We start from the raw sequence: 26,346 nt of genomic DNA on the forward strand, positions 1-26,346 counted from the left end.
CTCTGGTGGGGCAAGGCGTGATGTCTCTAGAAAGAATTGCCTTGCCAGCTGGGCAGTGTCCGTGCTGTTCACGGTTCTGGGAACTTGATTCACCTGTGTTTCTCCATGGTTGTAGTGACTGATAAATGTTGTCGTTTTCTGATTGATGGCAGGTAGGCTGTAGAGTAAAAGAGAATCCTCTTTGTTCTGTAGGGCTAGAATGATACCTGTCCTGAAGGCATAGGCCTTGTTTTAGTGAATTAAACCCACACTGAGAGTACTTTGAATTTGGTGGATAAAATATGTGGCAGTAGACCTGGCAGCCTGATTTAGACCTTGGAGTGATGCAACTGGCAAGGCAGAAGCTCAGTGTCTAAAGGGAGACCTTAAGCCGTGCACTTACATAATTCAGTCTCAGTTTTTGAAATGCATCACAATTTATTGCACAAATTTGACTGGAAATCTGGCTCAATTGAAGGTTCCACTGGCACCAGCTAAATAATGGTGTCATATCCAGCATCATTTTCTCTTCTGTGTTGTTCCAGGAAGAAACTTTAATAATTATTTTTTAATATGGTGAAGAAGGAGAGGCATTCACAGAGAAACATTTCTCTAACAAAAAATTATCTTCTGAATGGGCTTCCCTGATCCTGTGGTCTGTTACAGAGAAAATTGGTTTCCTATTGTAAGAGATTTATTTTCTTTTCCTCCTTTTCCTTCCTCCCCTTCTAGAACTGTGGGAGGGCTTGTGGCACGTCACCATGCTGGATGGGTTTCATCTGGCATGTAGCCTGTACTTTAAGTAACGGGGTTGTCTCTTCTGAGGGCATTGGCTCTCCATTTTTAGCCTGGGGATGAAGGGTAAGAAATGTGGGAGATTTCTCCATTACTAGAAAACATGATTTGGGGCCAACTGGTTAATTATGAGCTTCTAGTGAAAAGGAAAGCAGTTCCAGAAGGGAAGAGCCAGTTGTGATATACCGGTCCCTGCTGGTTTCCATTACCTCGCAGACCTCCAGGCCTGCTTTTGTCCTTGAAGATGCTTTTTCCCTGCTCCATTTTCCCTTCCGCTTTTAAACTCTGGTTTCTTATTTGCACACTTTTTGTGTTCTTTCCAATGAAGGGGTTTCCTATGTCAACGTTGATTCATGTTTGCAATCAGTCTTCAGAACTCCTAGCTCCGTAGAAGGAGGCCCTACTAGAGAGTCGCTCATTATTTTTTATTTCTTCCCAGCCCTATTTGTTCATTTGAACAGCAAACGAAGAGCGCGTGTGTCATTCAGCATCACGATGCACCTGTTAGGATTGTTGCAGATCAGTTTCCAGAACCTAGGAAGGGTCCTGCAGTCTTCCCCTGGTCTTCTCTTTTCTCTCATTTTAGCCACCGGAAACATCACCCCAGCGCATGCTCTTGTCTAGGCTTAAGTTTAATCTCCAATTTATGAGTTAGGGAAGGGGTGCTCTGGTACTTTGATTCCTCATTAGGAAATCTTTTATGTTGTAGTTCAGTATTACTTATTTTAAGTGTTGAATTGTCACACTTGATATTTTAAAAATATCAGTTCAGCTTTACTTAAATTCTGAGTGGTGTTATGTGCTCTTATAAGGATTTCTGGTAACCATTAGCTAATGATCAAGAGTATTTTCTTTCTTCTTCAAAGATTGTAAGTAATAGAATTCATTATGTCAGACTTGCAGAGAGAACAGAAGATTGCTTTAAATTCTCAGCCAGGTCAAAAGAGAACAGACCGATTATTTGGATTTTGTACACTTGTTTTTTCCAACATTACACACAGCAGTTAGAATATTACTTTTGCATCACTGCTTACAGAGAGCCTCGATTTTATAGTTTGGTACAGTGAGCTATCTAGCCTGGAATCTTTTTAATCATTATTCAGTAATGCCATTTGTGTAGTATAGCATCTTACTTGGTAATACTGGCCAGAAGGTAGAGACATGAGAAGTAATTTACCTTCCAGTAGTGTTGTATGGGGAGCATTCATTCAGTGACTCTGCTGGCAGTGGTATGAACCTACAGCGGTAATTGTCTCCCCTCACCCCCCCCTTAAGTGCACTTAATGTTTATTAACCAGTTCCATTTATTTCTGTAATCACAAGAAGTACAGTTTGAGTTTTAAAAAATAAATCTTTTAGATAGGACTTTCTGTTTTTCCTCATTTTATTCTCTCAGTATGTTGAATTTTCTAGGAATATGGCACTATGCTAGGCACTTTCTGGGCAACGTAAAGATCTTTTTTTCTCTCACAGTGATCTTTCCTTGTGTGGTCTGGTAGGGAAGGTAAGACTGATATGGAGTAATTAAACTGCAGTAATAACAAGGCAGAAAGTGATTAGTGCTGTTGCTTTGGCTTATCTCTTCTGTCTCTTGACGTTTTAGCTCTTGCTAACATCCATGTTAGATGTTGTAAAACTTAACTAAGTAGCTTTGCTTCTTCATAACACTGAAAGTGTAGATTTGGTTTTCCGGTGGAGTTTACATTACCTAAAATGTTCTTTGAATGTGAATTTGGAGTTGCCTTAATTTGTACTAATATATCTAGCCCTTTTATGATTTTTACAGGGTTTTGAAAGAATTTTGCCTGCTTCCCACTCTTTTCACTTGTATAATGCCAGGTAATTCTTTAAATTGCTGCTTATAAGGAGGAAACTGAGGCACAGGAGCAGCCAGGAGCTGCTGGTGGCAGAATCGTTGTTTAGAGCCCAGGCTCTTACTCTGTTGGTCAGCAACAAGCTGCATACTTACTCTTGATCATTTGTTGCCATCACATGCTTAAGAGGAGTGTTCGATTTCAAAGTCCAGGGCGGCTCTTTCGTCTCTGACTTCAGGAGTAGTGAACTTGAGCTTTGTTCTCTTCAAGGATCTGATGCCCTCTCTGTCTCATTATCTCAGTCTTATCGGCAGAATCCTCACTATTCCTCTAGGAAAGGTGGCCCAGACTTACTGCCCCCTTGGAGCAGACTTCTATTTTCAGAGCAGTTGGTGAGTGGGGGAAAAGATTTTGCCCTCTTGCTTGTTGGAAGCCGTCTCTATGCAGGGAGAAGACGACGGGGCAGGGCTCCAGAGTCACTTTTATTTTCAGTTTTCTTCGGGGTCCAGGAACAGCTTTGCTGTGGATCGCACAGCTTCTGACTTGTGAGCTTTGGCATTCTTTAGCCTTGAGGTCTGTGACGGGTACTGCTGCTCTTTTCTTTCATTCCCTCCTATGCCGGCAGAAGTATTTGCAGCCAAGTGAAGGGACCCCATATGGTTTGGCGCTTGGATAATGGTTTTGCGCTTGGATAATGGTTTTGGAGCCCTTAGAGCCTTTAAAGGATTTATTCTTAAAGCCTTGACAGGGTCTTGGGGGAAAAAAGTCCTGATATTTGGCTTCTTGCCCCCCCCTTACCTCCCTCAGCCTTATTGCATCTGAGCAATAAATAGCAAGTCCTTCTGAAAGTGCTCATAGTTGACTAATGTAATTGAGTTAGAAGAGCAATCTCCGGACGCATTTTTCCCCCCTTTCATGATGGTCTTGAAAATGGTACTTTAATTTTGGGATGTGCAGGTTCCTGTGGAACATAATCATATGCTGTGCACTGCAGATGACGGGCAAGTCCCTTCAAGGACACGAGGCTGCCGAGATCTGCTCGGCTGCTTTCCCTCTTTGGATGCCGTGAAGCCGTTTTCCTGGCAGCTTGCCAGGCTGTGACTGGGCCTGTTTGGGGGAACTGTCACTCCCTCTTTTCTGTTGTCACCGTGGCTAGTCTAGGTCTAGACCACTGTGTGTCTGAGGACAGGCAGACAGGAGAGAGGATACACCCTCTTTGGCTGGTCCTTGCCCGTGGGCAGGTTGGTTTTCTTTCTTGATTCTCGGGTTCCACATTCCATCTTCTTACAGCTGGACTTGCGGAATATTTGAAAATCTTGTTTCGTCCCTGTGACTAAAACGTTTTAAGTTGTTTTATCCATGTAGAAGTTTAGGGAGTGTGTTGAGTTACTTTCAGCTACGTATATAGAGATGCACTTCGATTCTCCAGTGATTTACTTGTTTATTTTTGTTTAACTGTTTGCCATTAAGCACTGCAGTATTGCTTTCTGACTCTTAAAACCTTTAACCTCCTTTTCTTGCCATTTTTTTAAATGGGACTGGGCACTCGGTATATACAGCACCATTTTCAAGGTGTGGCCCACAGACCTTCTTGCTGCTTATTAAAAACACAGAATTATGGTAATCACATGCCAGACTTACTGAATCACAGTATCTAATGGGGGCCTGGCAGTCTGCATGTTTACAAGCTCCCCAGTGATCCTTAGGCACACCAAAATGTGACAACCACTGACAGGCGATGATTGCTTTTTGGAAATAACAAGCCCGAAGTATAGTGTCCCACCCACCAACAGTGAGCATGGGCCTCTGAGATAGCTGCGTCTGGAATCCCAGCTCTTCTGTGACCTGTTACATGAGCTAGGAGCGTTTCCTTTCCTTGCTGTACAATTGGAATTCTACTCCTCGCCCCCACGATCCAGGGAGCATTGCTGTCAGCATTCAGCCTGCTTGATAGGGTTGTTGTAGGGGTGATAGGGTTGTTACTGTAGGGGAGGAAAGTTCCTTCCCCCAAAGTGTCCCTGTATGGGTCCTAAAATTAAACTGACAAAGACAGATTAATAGGAAAAAAACATGAAGATTTATTTAAGTTTTATGTGACATGGGAGCTTTCATAAGAAAATAAAGACTCGGGGCACCTGGGTGGCTCAGTTGTTAAGCGTCTGTCTTCAGTTGTGGTCATGATCTCAGGGTCCTGGGATTGAGCCCCACATTGGGCTCCCTGCTCAGCAGGAAGCCTGCTTCTTCTCCCACTCCCCCTGCTTGTGTTCCCTCTCTCGCTGTCTCTCTCTCTGTCAAAGAAATAAATAAAATCTTAAAAAAAAAAAAAGAAATTAAAAAAGAGAAGAAAGACTCTGAGAAATAGACCTGAGTGTTTTTATGTTAGGTCAATGAAGAATGGACTGCTGGGTAGAAATATGATAGGTGAAAGAGTATGAGGAAAGTGTCAAGACCTGTTGGTTTGGATTCTTTGTAGTGTTATCTTTTCTTTGGCAATAAGGATATTTTTTTTCCCTTCCTCCGGATATAGGAAGGCCATCTCTCCCGTGAGGTTTTATGACCTGACCTGTTGGAGGGGAGAAGGGTAGGGATAAGGTCAAAATGACCTTCCTGTTTCTACTGTTCTCTCAGACTCCAGCTTGAACCTCATCATTTATAATAGCATTGATTATCAAACATTAAGTTCCAGTGTTTTTCATACATGTTATTAGATCCTTAAACACGGTATCAGCAAGATCAAATATGGTTGTCAGAAAAATTGAGAAATTTGAGGGACCCGTAGAAGCAATGAAACACTTCAGGGGCATAATCATGGGGTTGAAAGATTAGCCCACTCCGGTCTTATACCTGTGAATTTTTATAATCGCTTCCCTCCCCCTGCAGTTTAAGTTTCTGTTGTTTACCATTCCGTCTTTATTTCCTGGGGATATGTATGAAATGTATTGCGTTGTGGATTTGGGACTTACGCAGACCGTGTCTCTTTAATAGACTCTGTTTACCTTCAAGAGATACTTTGGCAGAATGAAATGAAGCTAATTGGGAAATAAGTATCTTTTTTTTTATGAGACAACTCCTAGAGAAATGTTTGTATACGCGCTTAATGTATATATTCCTTTAGAGAGAGTGGTACAAGCTGACTTCCACTTGGCCAAGGCAGTTACAATTTTGAACCTTTCCCCTGGTGCCGACTATAGCTTTCTAGTTAACTGACCACCTTTATTAAAAATATGCTACTCTATGGGCTAAGGACGATAAAATAGTGGATATCCCCGTGGATAGTGTCTCCTGGCTGCCAAGGGAATTGAAAGGTTCTTGATTGTAAATATGCCCAGGGCATGTGATAATGTTCCTATGTTCAGTCTATAATTCAAATGGAAATAGCAGCCTTTGTTTATTAAAATGGTGTGTGTGGCAGGGCAGCTGGGACTGGTCCATTATTTACTGTTGGAGATTTTATCCATTTTAATCTGATCATGTCTGTTCTTATTTTAGTTCAACAGTCAGTTTTAAGATCTTCATAGAGTACAATTCTGCTTGGCTACTTTAATTAATATTATTATAGTTCAAGTCTCCTACTAAAAATAAAAATCAAACTTGTTTTTGACCCTGGTTATTTGAGAGCACATTTGTAGTTAAGTTATTCCGTTCTGCCTTGTGGAAGGATACATTTATGAACTTTTTTTTTTTTTTTTGGAGGGAAAAAGTGGAATTTAATGCATCTTTTATGAGGAAAAGAATGACCATTGTTTCATATTTTATTCCTCTGAAGTAAAATATTGTGAGCAAAGGGAAAATGTTGACCAAACAAGGTTTGGGGTTTCCTAACCCTGAATATTTTTCACTTAAAAAAAATTCCAACATTATAGAATAGTATAACAGGCATTCCTTTTTCAGTCTTGGTATTAGACCACGTATTCTTCAGATCCTCTTTTTCTCTTTCTTTCAAAGACAGAAAACGTCACAGAGAAAGCTGGAAGTCTCGTGTACTCATCCTCAAACCCATTTCTTTCCCCTTGCTTCTTTTCTTTTTCCCATTACCCATCCCTCATCAGTACCCATTGTAGTAGCTACAGTCATGTCTTCGCTGCTCCTTGAACCCACCAGGCATGCTTCTAACACAGGGTCTTTGCATTGGGCATTCTCCCTGCCCTTCTCCAGATGGCTCCATCCTGTACCTTCCTTAAGTCTTTATTAAACTCTAATGCGCCCTGTAAGGCCTACCCTGATCACATGACAGCTGTGGCTCAGTGCTGAGCTCCCTCTCCTCCTCCTGAGCTTTTTCTGTATCTGTTTCAGTCATCAGCTACTATACCTTTGTACTTTGGCCTGTCAACTTTGCTCATTAAGTGTTTTCAGTAAAGAACTGCTTTTAATTTTAGTGGAACCACATTTATTAGGCTCTTCTCCGCCCCACCCCCCACCCCCTGCTGTGGTTTGTTTTTTAAGCCTTGTTTAAGAAATCCTGCAGTATCTCTGGGGCATTAGAATTTTGCTACAGGAGGAGCTAGATAAAATTTGGCCTGAGGTTGAAACCCAAAGCTGGAGGTTGAATATAAGGCCTTGATTGGAGATTTCATCCATTCCCTCCAAGTGAGCATTGAGCAGCAACCACATTTTGGCAACCAGCCAAATATAACTTCCTGTAAAAATGCCAAGTGGGTTTTTAGATGCTGAGATGTGGGTGTTGGGCCTCCCTCTCCAAACGAGTGAGAAGTACAGATAATTGAAGTTATCTCTAATGTGTGAGTCATTGCAGGGCCTACATACAACGTCATTTCTCAGGATGAACAGTGATTACAGCACATAATTGGTTTTTGTATTATCTGCCCACCAAATAAAGCAAGCATTCTCTTTTGCTTTTATTTAAAAAAAAATATTTCTGTGTAAATTAGAATCTAAACTAGACAGTCCTTTTTAGCAGGCAAGATCCCGCTAAAGTCCTGTTTTCTCAGAATACATTCCATACCTCAATTGCCTCTTAGAGATTTCAAAGGCTTTTATGTACCTGGTAATTTGGAGGAATTGCTTTTATTTTGTGGTTTCCTAGGGACTTCTAATATCTCTCTTGTAAGATGTTTGCAGATGTCAATAGCTACTAGTTCTGAAGGGTTAGAGTAACAAGATCATTCTGTTTTCACTTGTGATACCTTGTTTTCTGCTTGTGCTATTAGTTCTTTTCTAGCTTCATGACAGACATATAATCATTCAGAAGTTGCCTGGATTTTTATTGGGATGTTTCTCGATATACTCTCTATTTTCTTTCATTCTTCTGAGAGCATTTTGTCTTGGGCCAGTTCTGTTGAGTGTCTTTCTTGTTCAGATAGTCATTTTCACTCATTTATGTATGCCTCATCTCGTGATCTTCATTTGAATATTTGTTAAAGCTATTATTTCTTAGCTTTCACTCATTGTTTCAGAATTCAGTCAAGTCATACTGCCTTATGATCTCTGTGGTGTTTCGGAATAAGTAGGATAAGGTTCACACATTCAGGTTCTGTGATAAATCATGAGGCGAGGCGAGGTAATTGTCAATATTTTGTTTACTTCACTGTTTATAATGTTGTTCACTTAGGCTTGTGTAGTAACACAAATACTCTCTCTAAACAGATTGTCTTCCATTGCATGGTGAACATAAATTATCATTGGCATTTCTTCTTTCCCGAAGGTTGATTCTGATAACCGTTGATTTTTGTCATTATTAAAAATACCGTTCATTATTGGCACCTAGAATCTTTGGTCGAGCAAGCATTCTTACTGTATCATTGACTGTCATCATAAACTCTATTTTATGGCTTATATATTATACTTAGCTCCTCAGGAGTGACTCCTATTTTGATTTGGCTGCCTGGATGTTTAAAAAATATCCATAATCCTGTATATTTGCCCTTGTGTTACCCCAGCAACCCTCGTGTATCCTGTTTTGATCTTTTTTTTTTTTTTTCCCTGCAAAAAACTTCATGTTTAGGGCCATCCCTCACTTATTAGACTGTGATTGTGACACCCTGGGAATTTGATCCAAGTGTGGCAATCTTGTTGTTCCCCTTAAGAGCATGTGGAGTCCCACACATTCAAGAAGGAATAGGAGCTCGCCTTCATTTCTGAACATACCTCCTTAACCTCCAAGAAGAACACCGAGTGCTGGAATGCTGCTGCCACCTTGTTGTTACTATTGTTTTCACCAGAGGAGCTAGAAGGCAGTGGGATAAAGAATGTGGAACTCAAACTCAATTCTGTGTATTCTCATAGAGATTTTTCTTGGTGATGTCAATGAATTGTTTATATGCTGCATTCTGGACACCAAGGCTTGGTTAGGGTATAGGAGGAGACACCTATTTCAATTCCCTTGACCTCAATATTGTCATTAGGATTAGTTTAAACATGGGGTATTAAAATGATACAGCTTCTTTATTTAGGAGTAGTTAGCTATTTAAGAAAATAACTTGAATACCTCTTTCAGTATAGAGAGGATTATAAAGAGGTAAGGCCAGAAACTGTGGAAAGAACCTAGATGTCCATCAACAGATGAATGGATAAAGAAGATGTGGTGTATATACACACAGTGGAATATTATGCAGCCATAAAAAATGAAATCTTGCCATTTGCAACGACGTGGATGGAACTAGAGGGTATTATGCTAAGTGAAATAAGTCAGAAAGACAATTATCACATTATCTCTGATATGAGGAATTTGAGAGGCAGGGCAGAGGGTTGTGGGGGTTAGGGAGGGAAAAAATGAAACAAAATGCGATCAGGAGGGAGGCAAACCATAAGAGACTCTTAATCTCACGAAACACTGAGGGTTGCTGGGGGGTGGAGGGGGAGGGATAGGGTGGCTGGGTTATGGACATGGGGAGGGTATGTGCTATGGTGAGTGCTGTGAAATGTGTAAGCCTAATGATGCACAGACCTGTACCCCTGGGACAAGTAATACATTATATGTTAATAAAAAAATATTAAAGAGGAAAGGCTAGGTGGGCTAAGTATATAGGATGGGTAAGCAGCTGTACAACTCTGGGTTAATTAGTCCTTGATTTTCTTTTTATTTGTGAATTCCGCGCCCCCCCCCCCCCACCATGATCTGGGTCCTAGGGATTCTGAAATCTGTACATGTAGTTCTGTTCTTCTAACACACTTGATTTCTGTGTATATGTAATTTTGCTATTTCTTTTGTAGTTAGTTCATCCCAACTATTTTTTGAGCATGTACTGTAGAGAGGAGGCACTCTGCTTGTTTCCAGGGTCACATAATAACAGAAATGGGCAGGATCTCTGTTCTTGTGGAACTTAGGGGCTAGCTGGGGAGAGACATTAATCAGACCTAGCAATCTAGCCAGCATCTCTGTATTTCTTGTAACATCGCCCAGCCCTCCACAACCCCCATCAAAAGGCAAACTTCTCTTGACTTCATATGCATGTCATCATTTGTTGGATTCTTCTTCTTTTATTCCCTCTATCCATTCTGTTCATTTGTTCTTCCTTCCTCCCTCCCTCCTTTCCTTCCTTCCTTCCTTTTCATGAGATTTTATTTATTAAAGAGGGAGAGGGGCACCGAGAGAGGGAGAAGCATATTTCCAGTTGAGCAGGGAGTCTTAGGACCCTGGCATCATGACCTGAGCCAAAGGCAGACACTTATCCGATTGAGCCATCCAGGCACCTTTGTTCATTCATTTCTTAAAATGCTTCTCGTATCACTTTAGTTCCTATCCATTCTCTCTTTGTCAAGCTCCTCTAGAGCTTTCTCCCGTATTCTCTAAAAGTTACATTGCTTAGAACAGTAACCTCTTTGGGGGGAAGTCTGGGACCTGCAAGATAATGAAAGAATTGTGTATGTTGATGTTCATGTGTGTGCATGTTGTGTTGAAATACTATTTTTTCCTGCCTCCTTTAGCTTGTTCTGTTTTTTTCAACTCTAATTTCCTTTCTAGTTTTTTCTTACGCTGTAAACTCATATTAAGTCAATGAAACCATGTCACCTTGTCAGTGAAACATTTCCTGATTACTTCTTTCTTTCCACTTCCCTGAACTCTGATAGCACTTAGTCCCTAGTCTCTATCACACAGTTTAGCACTTAGTCCAAACTGCTTTGTTTTGCCATTTCATATCTGTTGCCCTGTCATAGCTTTTCTTGTATTACTCCGTTAGGTTGCAAGAATTTTGAATCTAGGATTATAACATATATTTACACAGAGCTTTGTGTGAGGCTAAGAGTTGGTGGATCCTTAATGGCTTAAAGAATAATAGAGCTAGATTCATAGTTTATCTATAAATATTTGAAGGGCCCTAATACTTACTGAGCTGCTTCTATCCCACAGTTTATATAGGTCTTTTCCTCGTTGATTAACACGTGGTTGTTTCCAGTTTAGATAATTACAAACATTTCATTACTTATTTTTGAGTCTGTGGTATGAAAAAGATGATCTTATTCGCTATAAAGCATTCCATCCAAATAGCTATTAATCATTTCCTGTGTATTGGCACTTAGCTAATATTTGTGATACTGGGAGGTAGCATATTTCAGATGTATTCTAGTAATTTTGTTTTGTTAGCTGTGTTCATCTGTGGGTTTTTTTAATGTTTGTTTTTCATTTCTGATGTGATACTTTGTTTTTCTTTTAGGATAAGAACAAGAAACTACGTCCCCTATATGACATTCCCTACATGTTTGAAGCCCGGGAATTTCTTCGAAAGAAGCTTATTGGGAAAAAGGTAAATGGGACAGAAACATATTTACAAATGGTTGGGGATCGTTTTAAGCTGGGCCCTTGTGATGGAATCCCATAGACCAGCAGATGACACCCCTCTGCCAAGTCAAGCGGAATTACTTTGATATGACGAGGGGCGTGCCTGTGTCTCAGGAAGTGGTATCCCGTGGGAGAGATTTAAAATTGGGGCCCTGACCACAGTGTGATTGCCAAAGCTCTCACAGCATGTTTTTTCCAGGGTCCAGGCTCAATTCCAGTTTCAATAATTGCATATTGCCCTGAGCTTCATTTCCTTGGCTCCCTTGTTCTCTTCAGCCACCTCCATTAAAAGTCAGTGCCGCGGGATATGCTATTGAAGGAAGGTTGCCGGGCTTTTCTGCCTCCCTTCTGAGGAATAGGTTGGATGTTGAGAAGGGGGCTCTCCTGGAACGGAAGTATGCTTACTGAAATGCACTCTGGGGCATATGCTGCCCCCACTTCTTCAGCTGCTCATACTTCCTGTAGCTTCTGTGGCAGGTGCTAGGGCAACCTTGCCGGGGAAGGACTGTGTGGTTTCCCAGTAGTTCCTTTGGAGCCTATGGTGCAGTGCAGTGACTTTCTGGTCTGGTGCAACAGCCCAGAGGCCCAAAGAGTGCATCTCCTTGTGTTCTTAGAGCATATATTCTATGACAAGCTGCAGAACGTGCCATTTTTGAGAGCCTGAGAGTGAGCCTCTGAGCATTGCCTATTTTTTCCCTGACTCCCCACCCTAAATATCCTGGGCAGGTGCCTGTGTCCTTGATGAACAAAGGAAATGAGTGGTGTGGTTCCTTTGATGGCGGTTGATGGAAGTCTTTTCAGAGAGGGACTGTGATTTGCCTTTTCTATACTTTGCTTCAGTGAGGATTCTTCTGGGAAAATACCATGTTTTGGGCCAAATTTTCTTACATCTTGAGAAGGATAAGGCCATTCTGCTATATGTCTGGCCTTAACACACATCAGTGCCACATTAACATTCTTTACCTAAATGCGGATTTTTAATGATGTGACAGGTTTCATAAGGCTCTGGCTTTTGAACTAATGCTGAAGTAGTCTGTCACAAACATAACCAGTTTTATTATATACCATAGTCACTAGAAATATAAATTACAGCAAAGAGGTTCTTAAAGTTGGCATGGGATAAAATTGCTAATTTTGAAGTAGGGAAACGAAACTGGATTCCCTAAAATGACTGTTTAATCTCCTCAGGTTCCTTCAGAGAAGAGGCTCATTTGTCATTGTATAAAACTTGACAGAATACTGTATTCATTCATGAAATGTAGTGAGAATGATGGCTTTAAGCCTCTTTCAATTTCTAGATCTTCTGTTATCTGATCTAATGTCGACATCTCTATTTCACCAAGTTTTATATTCTATCACTCATTTGCCGGCTCATAAACAATAGCATAGAAGCAAACAAGGAATTCCTCAAAAGCTGGATTTCTCTGGAAATCCATCCAAAATTAACCTGAGGGGAGTGTTGGGGGGGTGCAGCCCTTCCCTCAGTCCTGTGCAGCTCTTTGCACACAGTGTGTTAGGACATCCCCCCGGCTTCTTTGCATGTTGCCCTCACCTGGTTCTGTCTCATGCCTGGGAACCTGGACCACAGCTTATTGCAGCCGCTGCTGAGTGGTCCTGGAAGGTTAGCCCTGGGTTCTGCTCTCAGACCATGTGCCAGCCCTTTGCAAAGACCTGTATCTCAGTATAGAAGGACTGACCTCAAATGCCAGATAAGGTGGCAGTTCTTAAGCAATTAGGTTCCTTCTTGGTGGGAGAAGCCTTGTTTACTGATTCTTCTGCGTAAGAGTTGATTGGATTCAATTTGTGCTGAGCCCAAGTTTGTCTCCCACGGTGACATTGTATAAATGATAAATACTGTATCCCTGCACAGGGAGTAGGATGCTGCTCAGCTCTGCTGGGCTGGAACATTCCTGATGCAAACTGCTTTTCCTGACTCACCACCTGAAACCACTTGCCTGTCTTCTGGGCCCGTCAGTTGTGACAGCGAACACCCATGTTTTCTCTCGAGTCTGGGAGCAGGCAGGGCAGTTGCTGCCTCGGGGGTGGGGGGGCCCTAGCACATCATTGCACATTTCTGCCAATTCCCTTCAGACCTCTGCAGCTGCTTGGCATGGCACGTGGTGATTAAGGGGCACGGAGAGGGAGTGTGTGTGCCTCTGTGCCTCTGCGCACGAAAGCTGATTAGGGCAGCCTGTCACAGCTTAAGCAAGGTAATGGAGGTAAAATCATCTTCTCTGCCCAGACTATTATTTGACCATCCCAGAGAGTCTATAATATGACAGTTTCAAGGAGTTTCTAGAATGTAGAGAAATAAGATTGAAGGTAAACTGGTAAGGTCGCTTTGTTAGATTCAATGGTCTCCATTTCAGTTATGGAAGTTCACTTTGATTCACTCCCAAGATTTAATTCTGGCTAAGTGCCTTGATTAAAATAACCACACACCTCTCTGAGCCTTGGTTTCATCACTTGTGAACTGGGAATATCATTTGCCTTCCCTGTCTCATGGGGTTTTTATAAGAATCTAGGATGATACTAACCTTTCATGTTTTTCCAGATGCCACTCAGGTAAGTTGTGTTGTTTTGTTTAATAGTGCTGCTTTTTAATAGAATCTAGCAGTTCCTTTTCTTTTCTTTTTTTTTTTAAACTGGCTCTGAGGTCGGGTATGTGAATCAATGTGCAGCTACTTTGACGGACATCCTCCCATTGCACAGATTTGAGTGGTATCTGGTTAGATGTGGCATCAAGTGTCCAGCTTCCACAAAATGAGGGTCTTCTCACGCAGTTTGTGTATGTGTAAAGTGTCTGTGTGTTGTGTAAAATGTATGTTTGTGTATTCTCTGGTTTGAGGGAGACGTGGAAGAATACGTGTGTATCTTGGAAGTGTTTCAGAAGCTGTCTGAATTGCCATACTGCCTGGTAGAATTCCCTCCCCATCCTCTGTTTACCATCTGCCATCTGTGCTCTCACTAAAATCTTGACTAAGGAATATGCCTGGTGAAGAACGGTCTTGCTGATTTCTTCTGGGGTTCTTCATGGCCCCAATAACATAGTGGAGAAAGGGAATCCATGGTAACTTTCATATGTCTTTTGTTTTGTGGCATGATATCCTAGGTGTGTAAAAGACGGTGTAAAAGATGGATGTCCTAAAATAACCAGGGCGACAGTCCTCTTCTAGTAGCAGGAGCAGTGTCTTTCTGTGTATGTATATTGTTTTTAATGCTTAGAGAAGGTCAGCCCATTGACAGGCAGAGTTTGTGTGCCTAAATCATTTTGTTCTCAGTGGAAGAAGGTAATAATAACTGGGATCTTCACTGGGAATTTTCTCCAGCTGTCTCATAGAATCTCTAAAGTAGAATCTTGAAGTATTTTATTTCCATGTAATACAGCATTTACAAATGACATATGAATCACTATAACTCCTGTCTCTTAATTGTACAATTTCCATCACCATGGGAACTGTTGTGTTTGGACTTGTAACTTGCTTGGACAATTGAGGGGTCAAAAATGAGTGTGTAGAGGGGATGGGATTTCAAGAAGCAAGAGTGCATAGAAGCCTCAGCCCTGGCACAGTCTGCTCAGTCCAGGCTTCTACTGTCTCCAGACTCCTCAGCCCAAAAATATGTGTGTGCTCCCTAAATGTTTTTGCCAGTATTTGTTGAATAAGCAGATTTTGGAGATGAAGCTCATTTGTAAACTAACTGCCGACTTTGGCTTTCATGCCATCAAAATTTGTTCTATGAACTAGGCTGACTCTTTTTTAGGCACTTAAAATGGAGTGTTTTTCTTGATAAATGCAGACATTTGGGGAGTTATTGGGCTATAAATAATAGTGGCAGTTATTTCAAATTCATATTGCATTAGATGATTCTTCTCTTTTGGAAAGCTTTCTTTACTGAAGTTTGTACTTTGAGGGCAATGAGCTCTTTGGGGTAGATGGAAATTATCTTCCTTTGCACCAAGATTCACAAGTCTGAACTCATAGTATTCTGTCAGGAACTCCGGACCCATCCAGTGTTCTGGAAATCACGCCGTTATCATGCCTTGCTGTTGCTTTCAGAGACATCTTTGATACCCCCTCTTCCTTTACCCCCCAACCCCAGTCCCCCACCAACCCCTGCTGTGTAGATGTGTGTGCTTCTTTTTCCTTCCATTGTGCTGCTGCTGCCTTGTCTCAGATGCCCTCTTACTGAGACTCCTGGAACCTGCAGCCATTCTTTCCCACTCCAGTCTGTTCTGTACCTGCAGCTGAAGGGAACTTTGACCAATGACAGACTTTTGGCTTCTAGTTGCTTTCTGTGGCCTACAAGGTCCAGCATAATCTGGTTCCAGCTTACTTCCTAGAAGGAATTCCCTACCCTTATCTCATCTGCCTCCTCCCGCCCACCTTTCTGGCCTGCCTTCCTTAGGTGTGTGAAATGCCTCCTGCTCTCACCTCTGGGCATTTGCACTTGCAGTTTGTCCTGTTTGGGATGCTCTCTTTGTCCTCCTTTCCCCTTATTTATCTCATAATTATCCTTCAGATTCAATTTAAACGTGACTTCCTCGGGAAGTTGGCCCTGAACAACCCCCTTTCTGAAATTTGTACATAATTTTTCACATCTTACTGTATTTTGTGTTAATTTCTCTCATCAGATTCATTATATTAGGCCTTCTGGGGCCCACATTTGTTTGCTCACCACCCCGGGGCTCAGTATGTACAGTTTATAAATTTCTTCTAAATTAGGGGAAAATGGGAGCATTAGGATGAAGGCTGTGTGGACCCAGATAAGAATATATTCAGGGAGCTAGAAATAGACCCTACCTGATTTGCCTAGGGTTAGCCAGACATGGAAGGAGTAGCACAAGATTTTCTCTTCATGTTTGGACTCTCAAGTCAATCTGGAAATCTTTGATAATATATGTAAATGATCTTCCCTCCATTCTGGGTTAATGTGCTTTAAGAACTGGTTGGCAACCCAACTACTGTTAAAAGCCTTGCTTCCTTGGGATGCCAGCTATAGAAGATGTGGCTCATTTGCGATGTGGTGAACACCTCTGTATGATTTTCATGGCTTGTCTCAGATGCCCTCTCACCAAGACTCCTGGAACCTGCAGTTTGTACTGTGAACTAGACAGGCTTCTTAAGACATTTCACATAATGCTCATTTGAGCATAACAGGGTCAGGGCTGTCATTTATGGAATAGTCTCCTCATGGTAAGCACTGAATATTTTCATTTTTACTTAATTTTACTTAATTTTCACCTCCATCCCAAGATGTTTGTATGCATTCCTATTTTTACAGGTAAAGACACGGAAGCTCATAGAAATTAAGTGTTTTATCCAGGTGTCTATGGATTTAGTTGCTATGCTAAATTAAAGGCCATCTAGAAGGTCCCACTTCCATGTTGTGTGTATTGAATAATACAGATAGCCAGGGTCACGGTCTTTTTGGGGGCAATGTCCATTCTTGTATATAACACATACCTTATGTGCTACAAGAAGTTGATTCTCTTTCGTTGTGTTATCCTGGTCTACAGATATCAGCAGGTGGTAAGAGCACCATAGATCAGCCCACGGAGTGCCTTCAGCCCTCTAGACATGATCTCATTAGTCTTTGAGATGTCCCTGTGAAGTGATGTTTTATCAAATTGTTCTTCAGAGAAACCTGTGTCAGATTACATGTTCTTCTGCTAGTTACACAGACAGTGTGAGGTCATGGGTAACATTGCTAACCCAGTGCTGAAGATTGATTTCCTTTTCTCTTTGATCTCTTGGCATAGGTGTGACTTGGGAGCATCTGGGAGAAAGGAAAGGTCAGGTTGCTTTTTCGTCTTGGCCCAGAGCCAGGGAGGGGATGAGGAGCACTCTCAGTGCTCTTTTCCTGTGCAAGGACAGATCTTTGAAGGTACTTGGAATGACATTCCTTAGCAGAAGCGGTTTTTCACTCAGCCTGTGAAAGCTCTTCAAGGGCCTGGAGCTTTCTTGAGGAGGATCTCCTTCACTCCTTGCTAGCTATTTAACAGGGCTGTCCTTTTCCCTAAAAACACTCGTAAGTTCTGTCTTTTGCCGTGTGTTGCTTAATCAGCTGTGTTAAGTGCAAAGCTGGCAGTCTGGGGATTTTTGTTCTTAATTACCTCTGATGTATTTTAGTTTGGTTTTATAAACATACCCTTTGTCATCTCCACATTTCCCATTTCATACTAATTTGATTCACTCATGCTATGGAAAAGTCCTTTACATTAACAAAAAAAAACAGGCCCTAAGGTGGTGAATGCATTGTGATTTAAATTGACAGGTTTATACAAGGTTGCTTGTCCTTGCCTTCTCTGTGCCAGCTGTTACCATCAACGTGGCTGTAAATTTTTTGAATAAATGACTGTAGATATTCACCAAATCAGGAGATGTTTCGAATGACTCATAATTTCTGACCATGCTTTTTTCTAGTAAGCCTTATCCCACTTAGACATGTGTCAGTGTGCACTGGAGACTGGGAGTCATCTGGATGCCCTTTAATCCTGTGGGTTTGGGGAACGATCCTTGACACTTTAGTTCCCTTGTCTGGTGAAGGTAATTAACAAAACTGTAGAGTTGTCTCTGGAAATTTGGCTGTTCTGGGCAAGGTAGCTTTCTACCTGCTGCCACCCAAATGCTCTTTTTGGTAATGAGCACTTGAGTGTTTGATCTGTAGGTTGTGCAAAGTACCTCTGTGCCTTGGGGGCCATCAGGGTGTGGAACTGAGCACGTTGCTTCTGGGTGAAGTGTAGTGTTTGAATAATGTCTATTGTAATATCCTTTTCAGAAAGCATCTTTAAGTTAAATGAAGAAACGAAAACCTCCAACTGCATTCCTGGAAATTTCTGTATGCTCACCTGTGGGAAATGATTCGCTAGCTACCAGAATCCTTGAGATTCTCATATCTCTGGGTAGTACTCATATATTACATTGCTTATTATTCAAGACTTTCTTCCCTGGACTCCCAAGTTGCTCACAGTTTTCTGGTGCTAGTTCTTACGTTTAGAACATGATTTGTGGCCAGTCTCTCTTAAGCCACCCACTCCTGATCTTTCCAGCTAGGTTTCTGAAATGTCGTCCTTGGGGCTGGAACTTTCCATGCTTATTCTCTGCAAACTAGGATTTTATTTTAGGGGGAGATTTGTGCTGAATCAGCTCAGCTGTGTTTGGGGGTAGGGAGAGGACAGGCTTTTTTTCCCTCTTTAAAAATAACCCTTATGTGCCAAAAACCTTACAAAATGTGCTGAATTGCAAATCTTCGAACTTCCTATACCTCCTGGTTCACAGAGAATGGATTCTTTTGCAGTTGGGCTCTATGATAGTGTGCAGAGTATCTTATGTCGTAGAAAAGTGTCAGGTGAGACAGGTTATAGATGTGTTCAGTTGGAAAGGAAACTCAACTCTTGCTATCTTCTCTCAATATTTTTTTCTTCAGTAGTTTCTTCTTAAAAGGATCTGTACGGAGATAGTACATACAACTTTTCTAATAAGAAAAAAATCTTAAACAAAAATGTTGTATGGTTGCAAAATAACACATCATTCAGGGTCGGTGAGTTACATTTTTAAGCATCGACTTTCCAGGGTTTCTTTATGTGTGACCTCTGCTTTTTTTTTTTTTTTTTAAATGTTCAGAGAGTTAGGCTAATACTCCTGATTGCTTGTGTATTTCTTTCCCGAGGGTTTGAACAACCTGTGCGTGTACAAGAAGGTAGTAGTATACGCAAGCGTCTGTTGGCTCTAAGGTGGGAGTTCCGTCAACTCTTCACAGTTGGGGGAAAGAAATGGTGTTTTAGGGCTGTATCTTCATAGTTGGGGCCATGTAGTTCTAAGCTCCTTGTTTTAGTGTGTTTAAAATCTGAGTGAGGTTTTGTGCTCTTATCTGAAACAAGTTCTTTTATTAATACCCGGAACTGCCTTCTTGTTTTCACTTGCTAGTTATCTTTTCTCTGGCAAATTTTCAGGTATTTGTAAAGTGCTGCAATTCTCTCTCTTGGAGATGGCTGACTGGGGCAGTCTTTCCTGGCGTTTTCATGATGATAAGCATAGTGGGCTAAACAGTGTCCCCCAGAATCCGTGCCCATTTGGAACCTTCGAAGATGATCTTATTGGGAATAGGGTCTTTCCAGGTATAATTTAAAATGAGATCATACTAGACTGGGTCAGGTGGGCTGCCACCCAGTGACTGGTACCCTCATCAGAAGGGGATGGGACACAGAGATAAACAGAAGTCCATGTGACAATGGAGGTGGAGATTGAAGTGACGCGATTGCAAGGCAAGGAATGCCAGGGATGGCCAAGAGCCACCAGAAGCTAGGAAATGGCAAGGAGAGATTCTTCCCCTCAGCCTTCAGAGGGAGCATTTCCCTGTCAAAAACTTAATTTTAAACCTGAAATATCCAGAACTGTGAGAATGGATTTTTGCTGTTTTAAGCCAACCAATTTGTGGAATTTGTTACTGCAGCCCTAGGAAAGTGATACAGCAGGAAAGTAGGTGAGCTTCTTCATGTATCTGGCCACTCGGCTCTTGGTTGGAGTTCTTGTTTCTGGGTCTGTACTTTGGTAACCAGCTCCTTTGCAAAACTGATCCACAGAAAAGGGTTTGAATGTGTGATGTTCTTTCACCTCTGGGCCCCTCCCCTGCCTGTCTTATCTTGCTTTTTATATTTGTGTTTATTCTTTTGTCCTTACTGATCTTGGCTTTATGCATTGTTGTCTCCAGGCCAGCTGACAGTTGCTGTAGAGTAATTGACTAGACTTGAGAGCATGCTTTTAGTTTTGTCTGTCGGCTCACCCTCACACTTGTTCTGTTTCCCTTCCTTGGAGGATGAATGCTGCTGTCCACTTAAGAAGGCTGCCATAGTCGGGGCCTCAGTCACTTCAACTTCAGTAATTAGCAGCATTTTGAAACATGGCATGCTCTGGGAGGGAATCATTCCTGGCTGTAGCTTTTGATGAACCATGCTCATCCCATTCAAGGCTGATGAATAGAACATTAGGAGTAATTGCAAGTTTCTTCTGAAGCACCATGTCTAAAGTTTGCCTGCAGAGCTATGCCTGCATTGCCTTCGGTAACTATAGGAATCTCAGGTTTTGTCTTCAGTCCGGCCTTTTTGAGCCAGGAATTTTTTCTGCAGTTTTGCCTTTTCTCTTCTTCTGGTTTCAACAGGTGTGTTTGTTTGGACTGGACTGGGCTGGGCAGATGAGCATGTAGTCTTCTTGTGAAGAAAAAGCTCAAGTGGATTTATTCTTTTCGAGGACTCAGTCTCTGAAGCTTTGGTCATGCCTAATCATTTGATACGTTAAGGAGGACAGAGGTGATAGCCTAGTGAAATCAGTTGATTTTTATTCATTTAGCAGATATTTTTTTGAGCCACTACTATGTGCCATACCTTATTCTAGGCATTGAGGCTAGAGCCTTACAAAACAACAGTTCTGGTGGAATTAATATTTTAGAAAAGGCACATATGGTTATTAGGTACCTTTATGGAGGTGAAGTAAAGATGAGTAAAATGTGTTCTGTGTCACAAGTTGCTTACAGTCTAACTAGGACAAGATTACATCAAAAATATGTGAAGTTGAATAGGAACAGAATGGAATAACTGGTGAGACAACAGAAATGTGTCTTTTAGCACTACGGGATTAACATTAATGTGGATTGTACAGATCATCACTGTCTTTCGGAAACAGGAGAAGTATCACCTGATGTGTGACCTTGTGCACTTACTGACTTCAGCTATTGGCACGTACTGCTGACTCTTAGGAATGTTTCCACTCGTAACTTCTTTCTCTTCCCACGGATCTGTTTCCAGCTGCTGACCACTGGGTACTCAAATACAGATTCCAGCAAACAGGTGACATCTGTTATGTACAAAATACAGCTCATGGCCTCCATGTGATTTTTCTTCCCTGCCCACAGATGGCCTTGGCTACCTTTGTTGTTGGTCTTCAACAATGTCTCCCCTGCCCATTGTCCTGAACATTAGCATCCACAAGTCTCCTCATCCTAAGTTAGCCTGATTTTTCCACAGTTAGCTCTTTTAGATCTTTGTTTTGGCAGTTCTCCCGGTGAATGGTAGTCTGTTTGCTCCTTGTATCTCAATTGAATCACCTTAGGTGGTTGGTCTGCTCCTTGGGGTCTTCGCAGTCTTTCACATCATCGGTCAGATTGCTTTCTGCGTGCGTACATACTCCTTTTCCTTTCACAAACTCTGGGGACCCCCAGATGTCTGCAGAAAAGCATTTCATTCTTTCAGTGAACATAAAATCAAAGGAAAGGCAGTTGTATATAAAATATCATAACGTCCTTTGAGGATCTTGCCTTTATTTCCAGTCTTACCTTCTACTCTACTGTCCATATAATACATCACAAAGAACTTCTCCCCATTACATAGACATGACCAAGCCTTTTCACAGCTTCTTGCCTTCACACTTATTTTTCTCTAAGAATCTTACTATTGTCCTGGATTCCTGGCTCCCCATGTGAAGTCTGAGCTCTCTGTCCTCTTAGTATACTTTTGTGCCCCCTTCTTCAGGAGCAATTCCCAGTTCGACCTCTCTCAGATAGGGCAAAGACCTTGTCTTTTCTTCAGCTCTTGGTCCCTAGTGTCAGCAATCAGTTTCAATCCCCATTAAGTCTTCACAGAAGAGGTGGGATTTGTAAACTGGTACCTGGAAGGTCTTAAGAAAGAGTGGGGATATCTGGATATAGAGAAGTGATATGGAAAGCTCACCCTGTAGTTCTAAGCTTTGGAGCTAGTTTCCTTGTCACCTGCTTTCTTTGATTTCCTAACACTCATAAAGACTTTGATCCTGATTTCAGTGAAACTTTAGGCATGAGAGACAAATGAAAGCATTAAAAATACATAGAATAAGTATGTTTTTCTCTTGGTTTCCTGTATATGGGTTATGACCATGAACTCACCTCTCCACTGGATCGATGGTAGTACGCTCGATGCCTTGTGTGGTCCAGCCCTCACTGTCAGCTTGCTCTTTGAAGTCTTCCTGTGGCTGCCTGAGCAGTCCTTCCCTAGTGCTAGAGGTCTGGTCTGTGGCTATTTCTGTGTCTTTACTTCATAATCAAAAATACGCAGCATCTGTAATTTGTTCTCTTTTAAAATGATCTGACAGATTTAATAGGCAAAATTATTATTTTTTTTACTTGACTCTCCATTATTTTAAAGCTCTAAATGACAGAAGCTTGATGGCCCCCAACTACTCCCTGCTGTTCCCATCCCCCCTCACTTGGGGTTCGTAATAGCCCTATTCTCCACTAATAGTCTGAACGAATTGGAAGTAAGTCTGACTTGCTTCACTTTGCCATTTCTGCAGCTTATGGGGTACCTTTTAGCCTGGCAGGCTCAACTTTGATGCATGGTGGAGTGCGGAGAAAAGAGAGGCCAGTTAGAGCATCTGACTTCGCCCACCGGGCCAGGTTTCCACTACCTCTGAACCTCTGGCCCTGCTTTATTTTAAAAAAATGTTGGAGGGAGAAGAAAAATAAGGAATACAAGAAAAGAAGGGAAGAAAGTCACAGAAACAACTTGAGCACTGATTAGAAATTAGGTGAACAAGTTTTGGTGAAATGGTACCACATGTCGCTGGAGTTCTTTAGTTTTCTGGCTGAATCTCAGCAGCTAACAGATGTAATCTTAAGTGTATGGTCTGAGTGTTCATGAAGCCTCTGTTTCTTTATTTGTAAAAGGAGTATGGTGTTTTGACAGCCATGATTCTTCCGGCATGCTAGTATAGAGAGGGAATGGAAGCAGAGCGCTGTATTAGGAGTAACTGTTTTAAGTTCCTTAGGATGGAAATACAAACTAGTATCTCAAATGCTGACCTCCAGCCTGGTCTACAGTTACAGTCCACATTACAGTGAAGAGGTAGGACATTTCTGTGACCGAAGAGGCAGGAAGATAGGCAGCTGAAGATTATGTATTTCATATTCTTACACTAGGGATGAATTCTTTTTTTTTTTTTTTTTTAAGATTTTATTTATTTATTTGACAGACAGAGATCACAAGTAGGCAGAGAGGCAGGCAGAGAGAGAGGAAGAAGCAGGCTCCCTGCAGAGCAGAGAGGCTGATACGGGGCTTGATTCCAGGACCCTGGGACCATGACCCGAGCCGAAGGCAGAGGCTTTAACCCACTGAGCCACCCAGGCACCCCGGGATGAATTCTTTTCTTTTAGTGTTCCTTGTTTTCTTAATTGTGAAATGTGAAGGAATCTATTTTCCATCCTCTAAAAAGATATTCTTACTAAAAAAATATGCAGAAAGCCTCAATTAGTCCTCCTGATATCTCTAATCAGACTCTGATATAACTGTATTTACTGACAAATGTGTTATTTCTCCCAGTAGAGACTCTGGGAGGGCCACACCGTAGAGAAGCTGGCAGATTTCCACGGCCGGAGCTGGCTTCACCTCACAGGATAGGTTGAAGGTAGAAAAACCCTGGACTCCTGGACCCCCAGGCCTGAAGCACATCTTGTCCTAATTCTATGACCTTGGGTGCTTCTCTAATGTTAGTCCTTATTTTCCTTATCTGTGGAAGGGGAGTGGACCGACAATCCCGAAGACCTGTTCCTAAACCTAATAGTGAACATGTTTTGTCCTGTTAGCAGTGATTGACCTACCTGATCCTTTTTCATTTCTGAAAGTTTTACCTTTTGCTACCAAGAGTTTATTTTAAATATCAATGAATGTATGTGTGGTAGACAAAATGCTAAGATTTGAGGGAGGGTAGGTGTGTGTGTGGGAAAAACACCCCCACACACACCCCCACACACCCACCACCACCACCACCACCCCAAGTCTTATGGCCACAGGGTGATTCTTTTGAAGGCTAGAGGACTGTTAGTTGGCGAAGCTATCATACAATTCTTTAGCACCTCTATGAAGCAGCTCCACTGGTCTCTTATGCACCAGTTTTCTCCCTCCCCAAGAGAAGACTAGGAGATTGAATTTATTCTTTTCCTACTTGTGATTCTATTACTGAGCTGTAGTCAGAGCGTCTTTTGTATCTTTTCCTCTGAAATGTTTAAATTGTTATGGCTGGGTTACAGTCTAGTTTCCATTGGGGCAAGGGCCTCTTTTCGGCTTTTCTAGGACCTCTGTCTTCAAATGATTTTCACCTTTTTGAGAGCTGGTGTTTGTTTCCTTCCATTACTCATCCGTTCACTAAATTTTGAAATGATGGCTTTAGAAGTCAAATCTATCAAAATGATTGATTCCTTGACATCAGCCTGGCGCTTTTCCACACTTCCACATTGTCCACCAGTTTCTATCCTTGCCAGTGGTCTTGCCAGCTTTGTGGAAGAACAGCAGCATGTGGTTTGAACTCCTCCTGTATGAAGGTTTTGAAGATAAAAGACAAAGATGAATCGTGCTGCTCTTCAGTTTTTCTGGTTTGGTGCTCGCTAATCATAGCTTTCCAAAGGGACAGTGCTAACAGGATCACTAAGCCTAGGTAGACTTAACTATTTTCTCTACGATTGAGAGAGTAAAAGTGGTATTGATGGTCTCTTGATCCTCCCTTTACAGACACAAAGTCCCTCTTTCTTTCCTTCTCTCTCTAACCTCCTTGTAGTTTTCCTTCCTCCTTCAGTTTATTCTTCCTTTTCCCTTTCATCTCTCTGCCTTCCATTTTCCATCACCCTCCTCACAGGTGCTTAGACCTTCAACACGAACAACTTCAAAATCCTTAGCTTGTAACAAGCTCTCATTTTCCAGTACACACACCCCATCTGCCATACTGTCTGACTTGGCCGTTACAGAGGATCCCTGGGACCTTTCTGGCCTTAAGAGGAAAAAAATGATTTGCTAAATGTCATTTTTTCTTGTTTCTGTTCTTCCTCTGAGCAGCATGAAACTTGGTTCAGTACCAAAGTTGATAGAGTATTCGCTTCTCTCTGAAGAAGGTCCACTTAGTTTGCTTGATGGTTCCAGTTTCTCCTTGGGCTTGGGTCCTCTTGGAAGAACACAAAATTTTCCGGGACAGATAATACTGTGGTATGTTTAAAACCCCTAAGTGCTTTAACTGTCGTTTCTTAACTTGTTTTTGGAGAAGGGAAAACATGAATGAGGAAGCAATTGTCGGTTACTTTTTGTAGTCTGCATTTCCCTTCCCTGAAGGTTTCCGTCTAGTTGATGGGCCAGGATATATATGTCCTTGCTAGGTGCTCTTATGACACCTCGGCTTGGTGCTGCCCTGAGTGCAAGTACACGTGTTGTGCTTGAACATTTTATCGGTTATGAAAAGAGTAACTATTTGCATGACTTTCAGAGTGTTTGGGAAGCCTCTTTTCCTTGTATTAGCACAGCTTCCTGGAATTCACATTCAGCTTTCTTTCTTCCTTAACTCCATGTCAGCATCTCTGTCCTCTAATCCTGTGTGTCCAGGGTGATGAGAAGTAGTGCAGGGTTGATGGCTTGGGGTCCCCATTTTTTCCCCTTTCTTCTGAGACTGCGCTTTGCATTGGTGTGATTTCCATGACAAGGCAAAGATACTTTTCCTTATAGGATTTTTTAAATTTAATTTTTAAGCAGTCAGGAAGACCTAATTTAAAATATTTTTGTGGTTTTATTTAACATAGCAAGTTCCTTACTTTAAAAAAAAATAGATGTAGATAACATTTTTAGAAAGCACGTATATGGATAAAGCAGTGATTCTTTTTTTATTTTCTCCTAAAGATTTTCATAGTCAAATCAAGAAACTGAATGCTTTGGTTGCTTCATTTGCTGAAATAGACATTTTAAAGTCATTTGGCAAGAAAGCCAATATGGAAACCTAGGATATTTTTTGACAGACTATTGTATAAAATAGGCAGACGTTTAAATTAGTTACCATATCTTTTATCTTTTTTTTTTTTTTAAAGATTTTATTTATTTATTTGAGAGAGAGCACAAGCTGGGGGAGTGGCAGAGGGAGAAGGAGAAGCAGGCTTCCCACTGAGCAGGGAGCCCAATGCGGGACTCTATCCTGGGATCCCGAGATCATGACCTGAGATCATGACCTGGCAGATGCTTAACTG

General features: G+C 41.7%; 1 protein-coding gene across 2 annotated transcripts in view; it reads left to right on the top strand.

Annotated features, from left to right (window-relative positions):
* SND1 (staphylococcal nuclease and tudor domain containing 1) overlaps nt 1-26,346 on the top strand; it is a 413,629-nt gene that overhangs the window by 136,723 nt on the left and 250,560 nt on the right. For both annotated transcript variants that reach the window (XM_080819055.1, XM_080819056.1), the window contains exon 11: nt 11,201-11,290. In XM_080819055.1, the coding sequence (XP_080675181.1) occupies nt 11,201-11,290 (90 nt within the window). The remainder of the gene's footprint in view (nt 1-11,200; nt 11,291-26,346) is intronic.

The sequence above is a fragment of the Martes martes genome (genome assembly GCF_963455335.1).
Source record: "Martes martes genome assembly, chromosome: 11".
Classification (NCBI taxonomy): Eukaryota; Metazoa; Chordata; class Mammalia; order Carnivora; family Mustelidae; genus Martes; species Martes martes.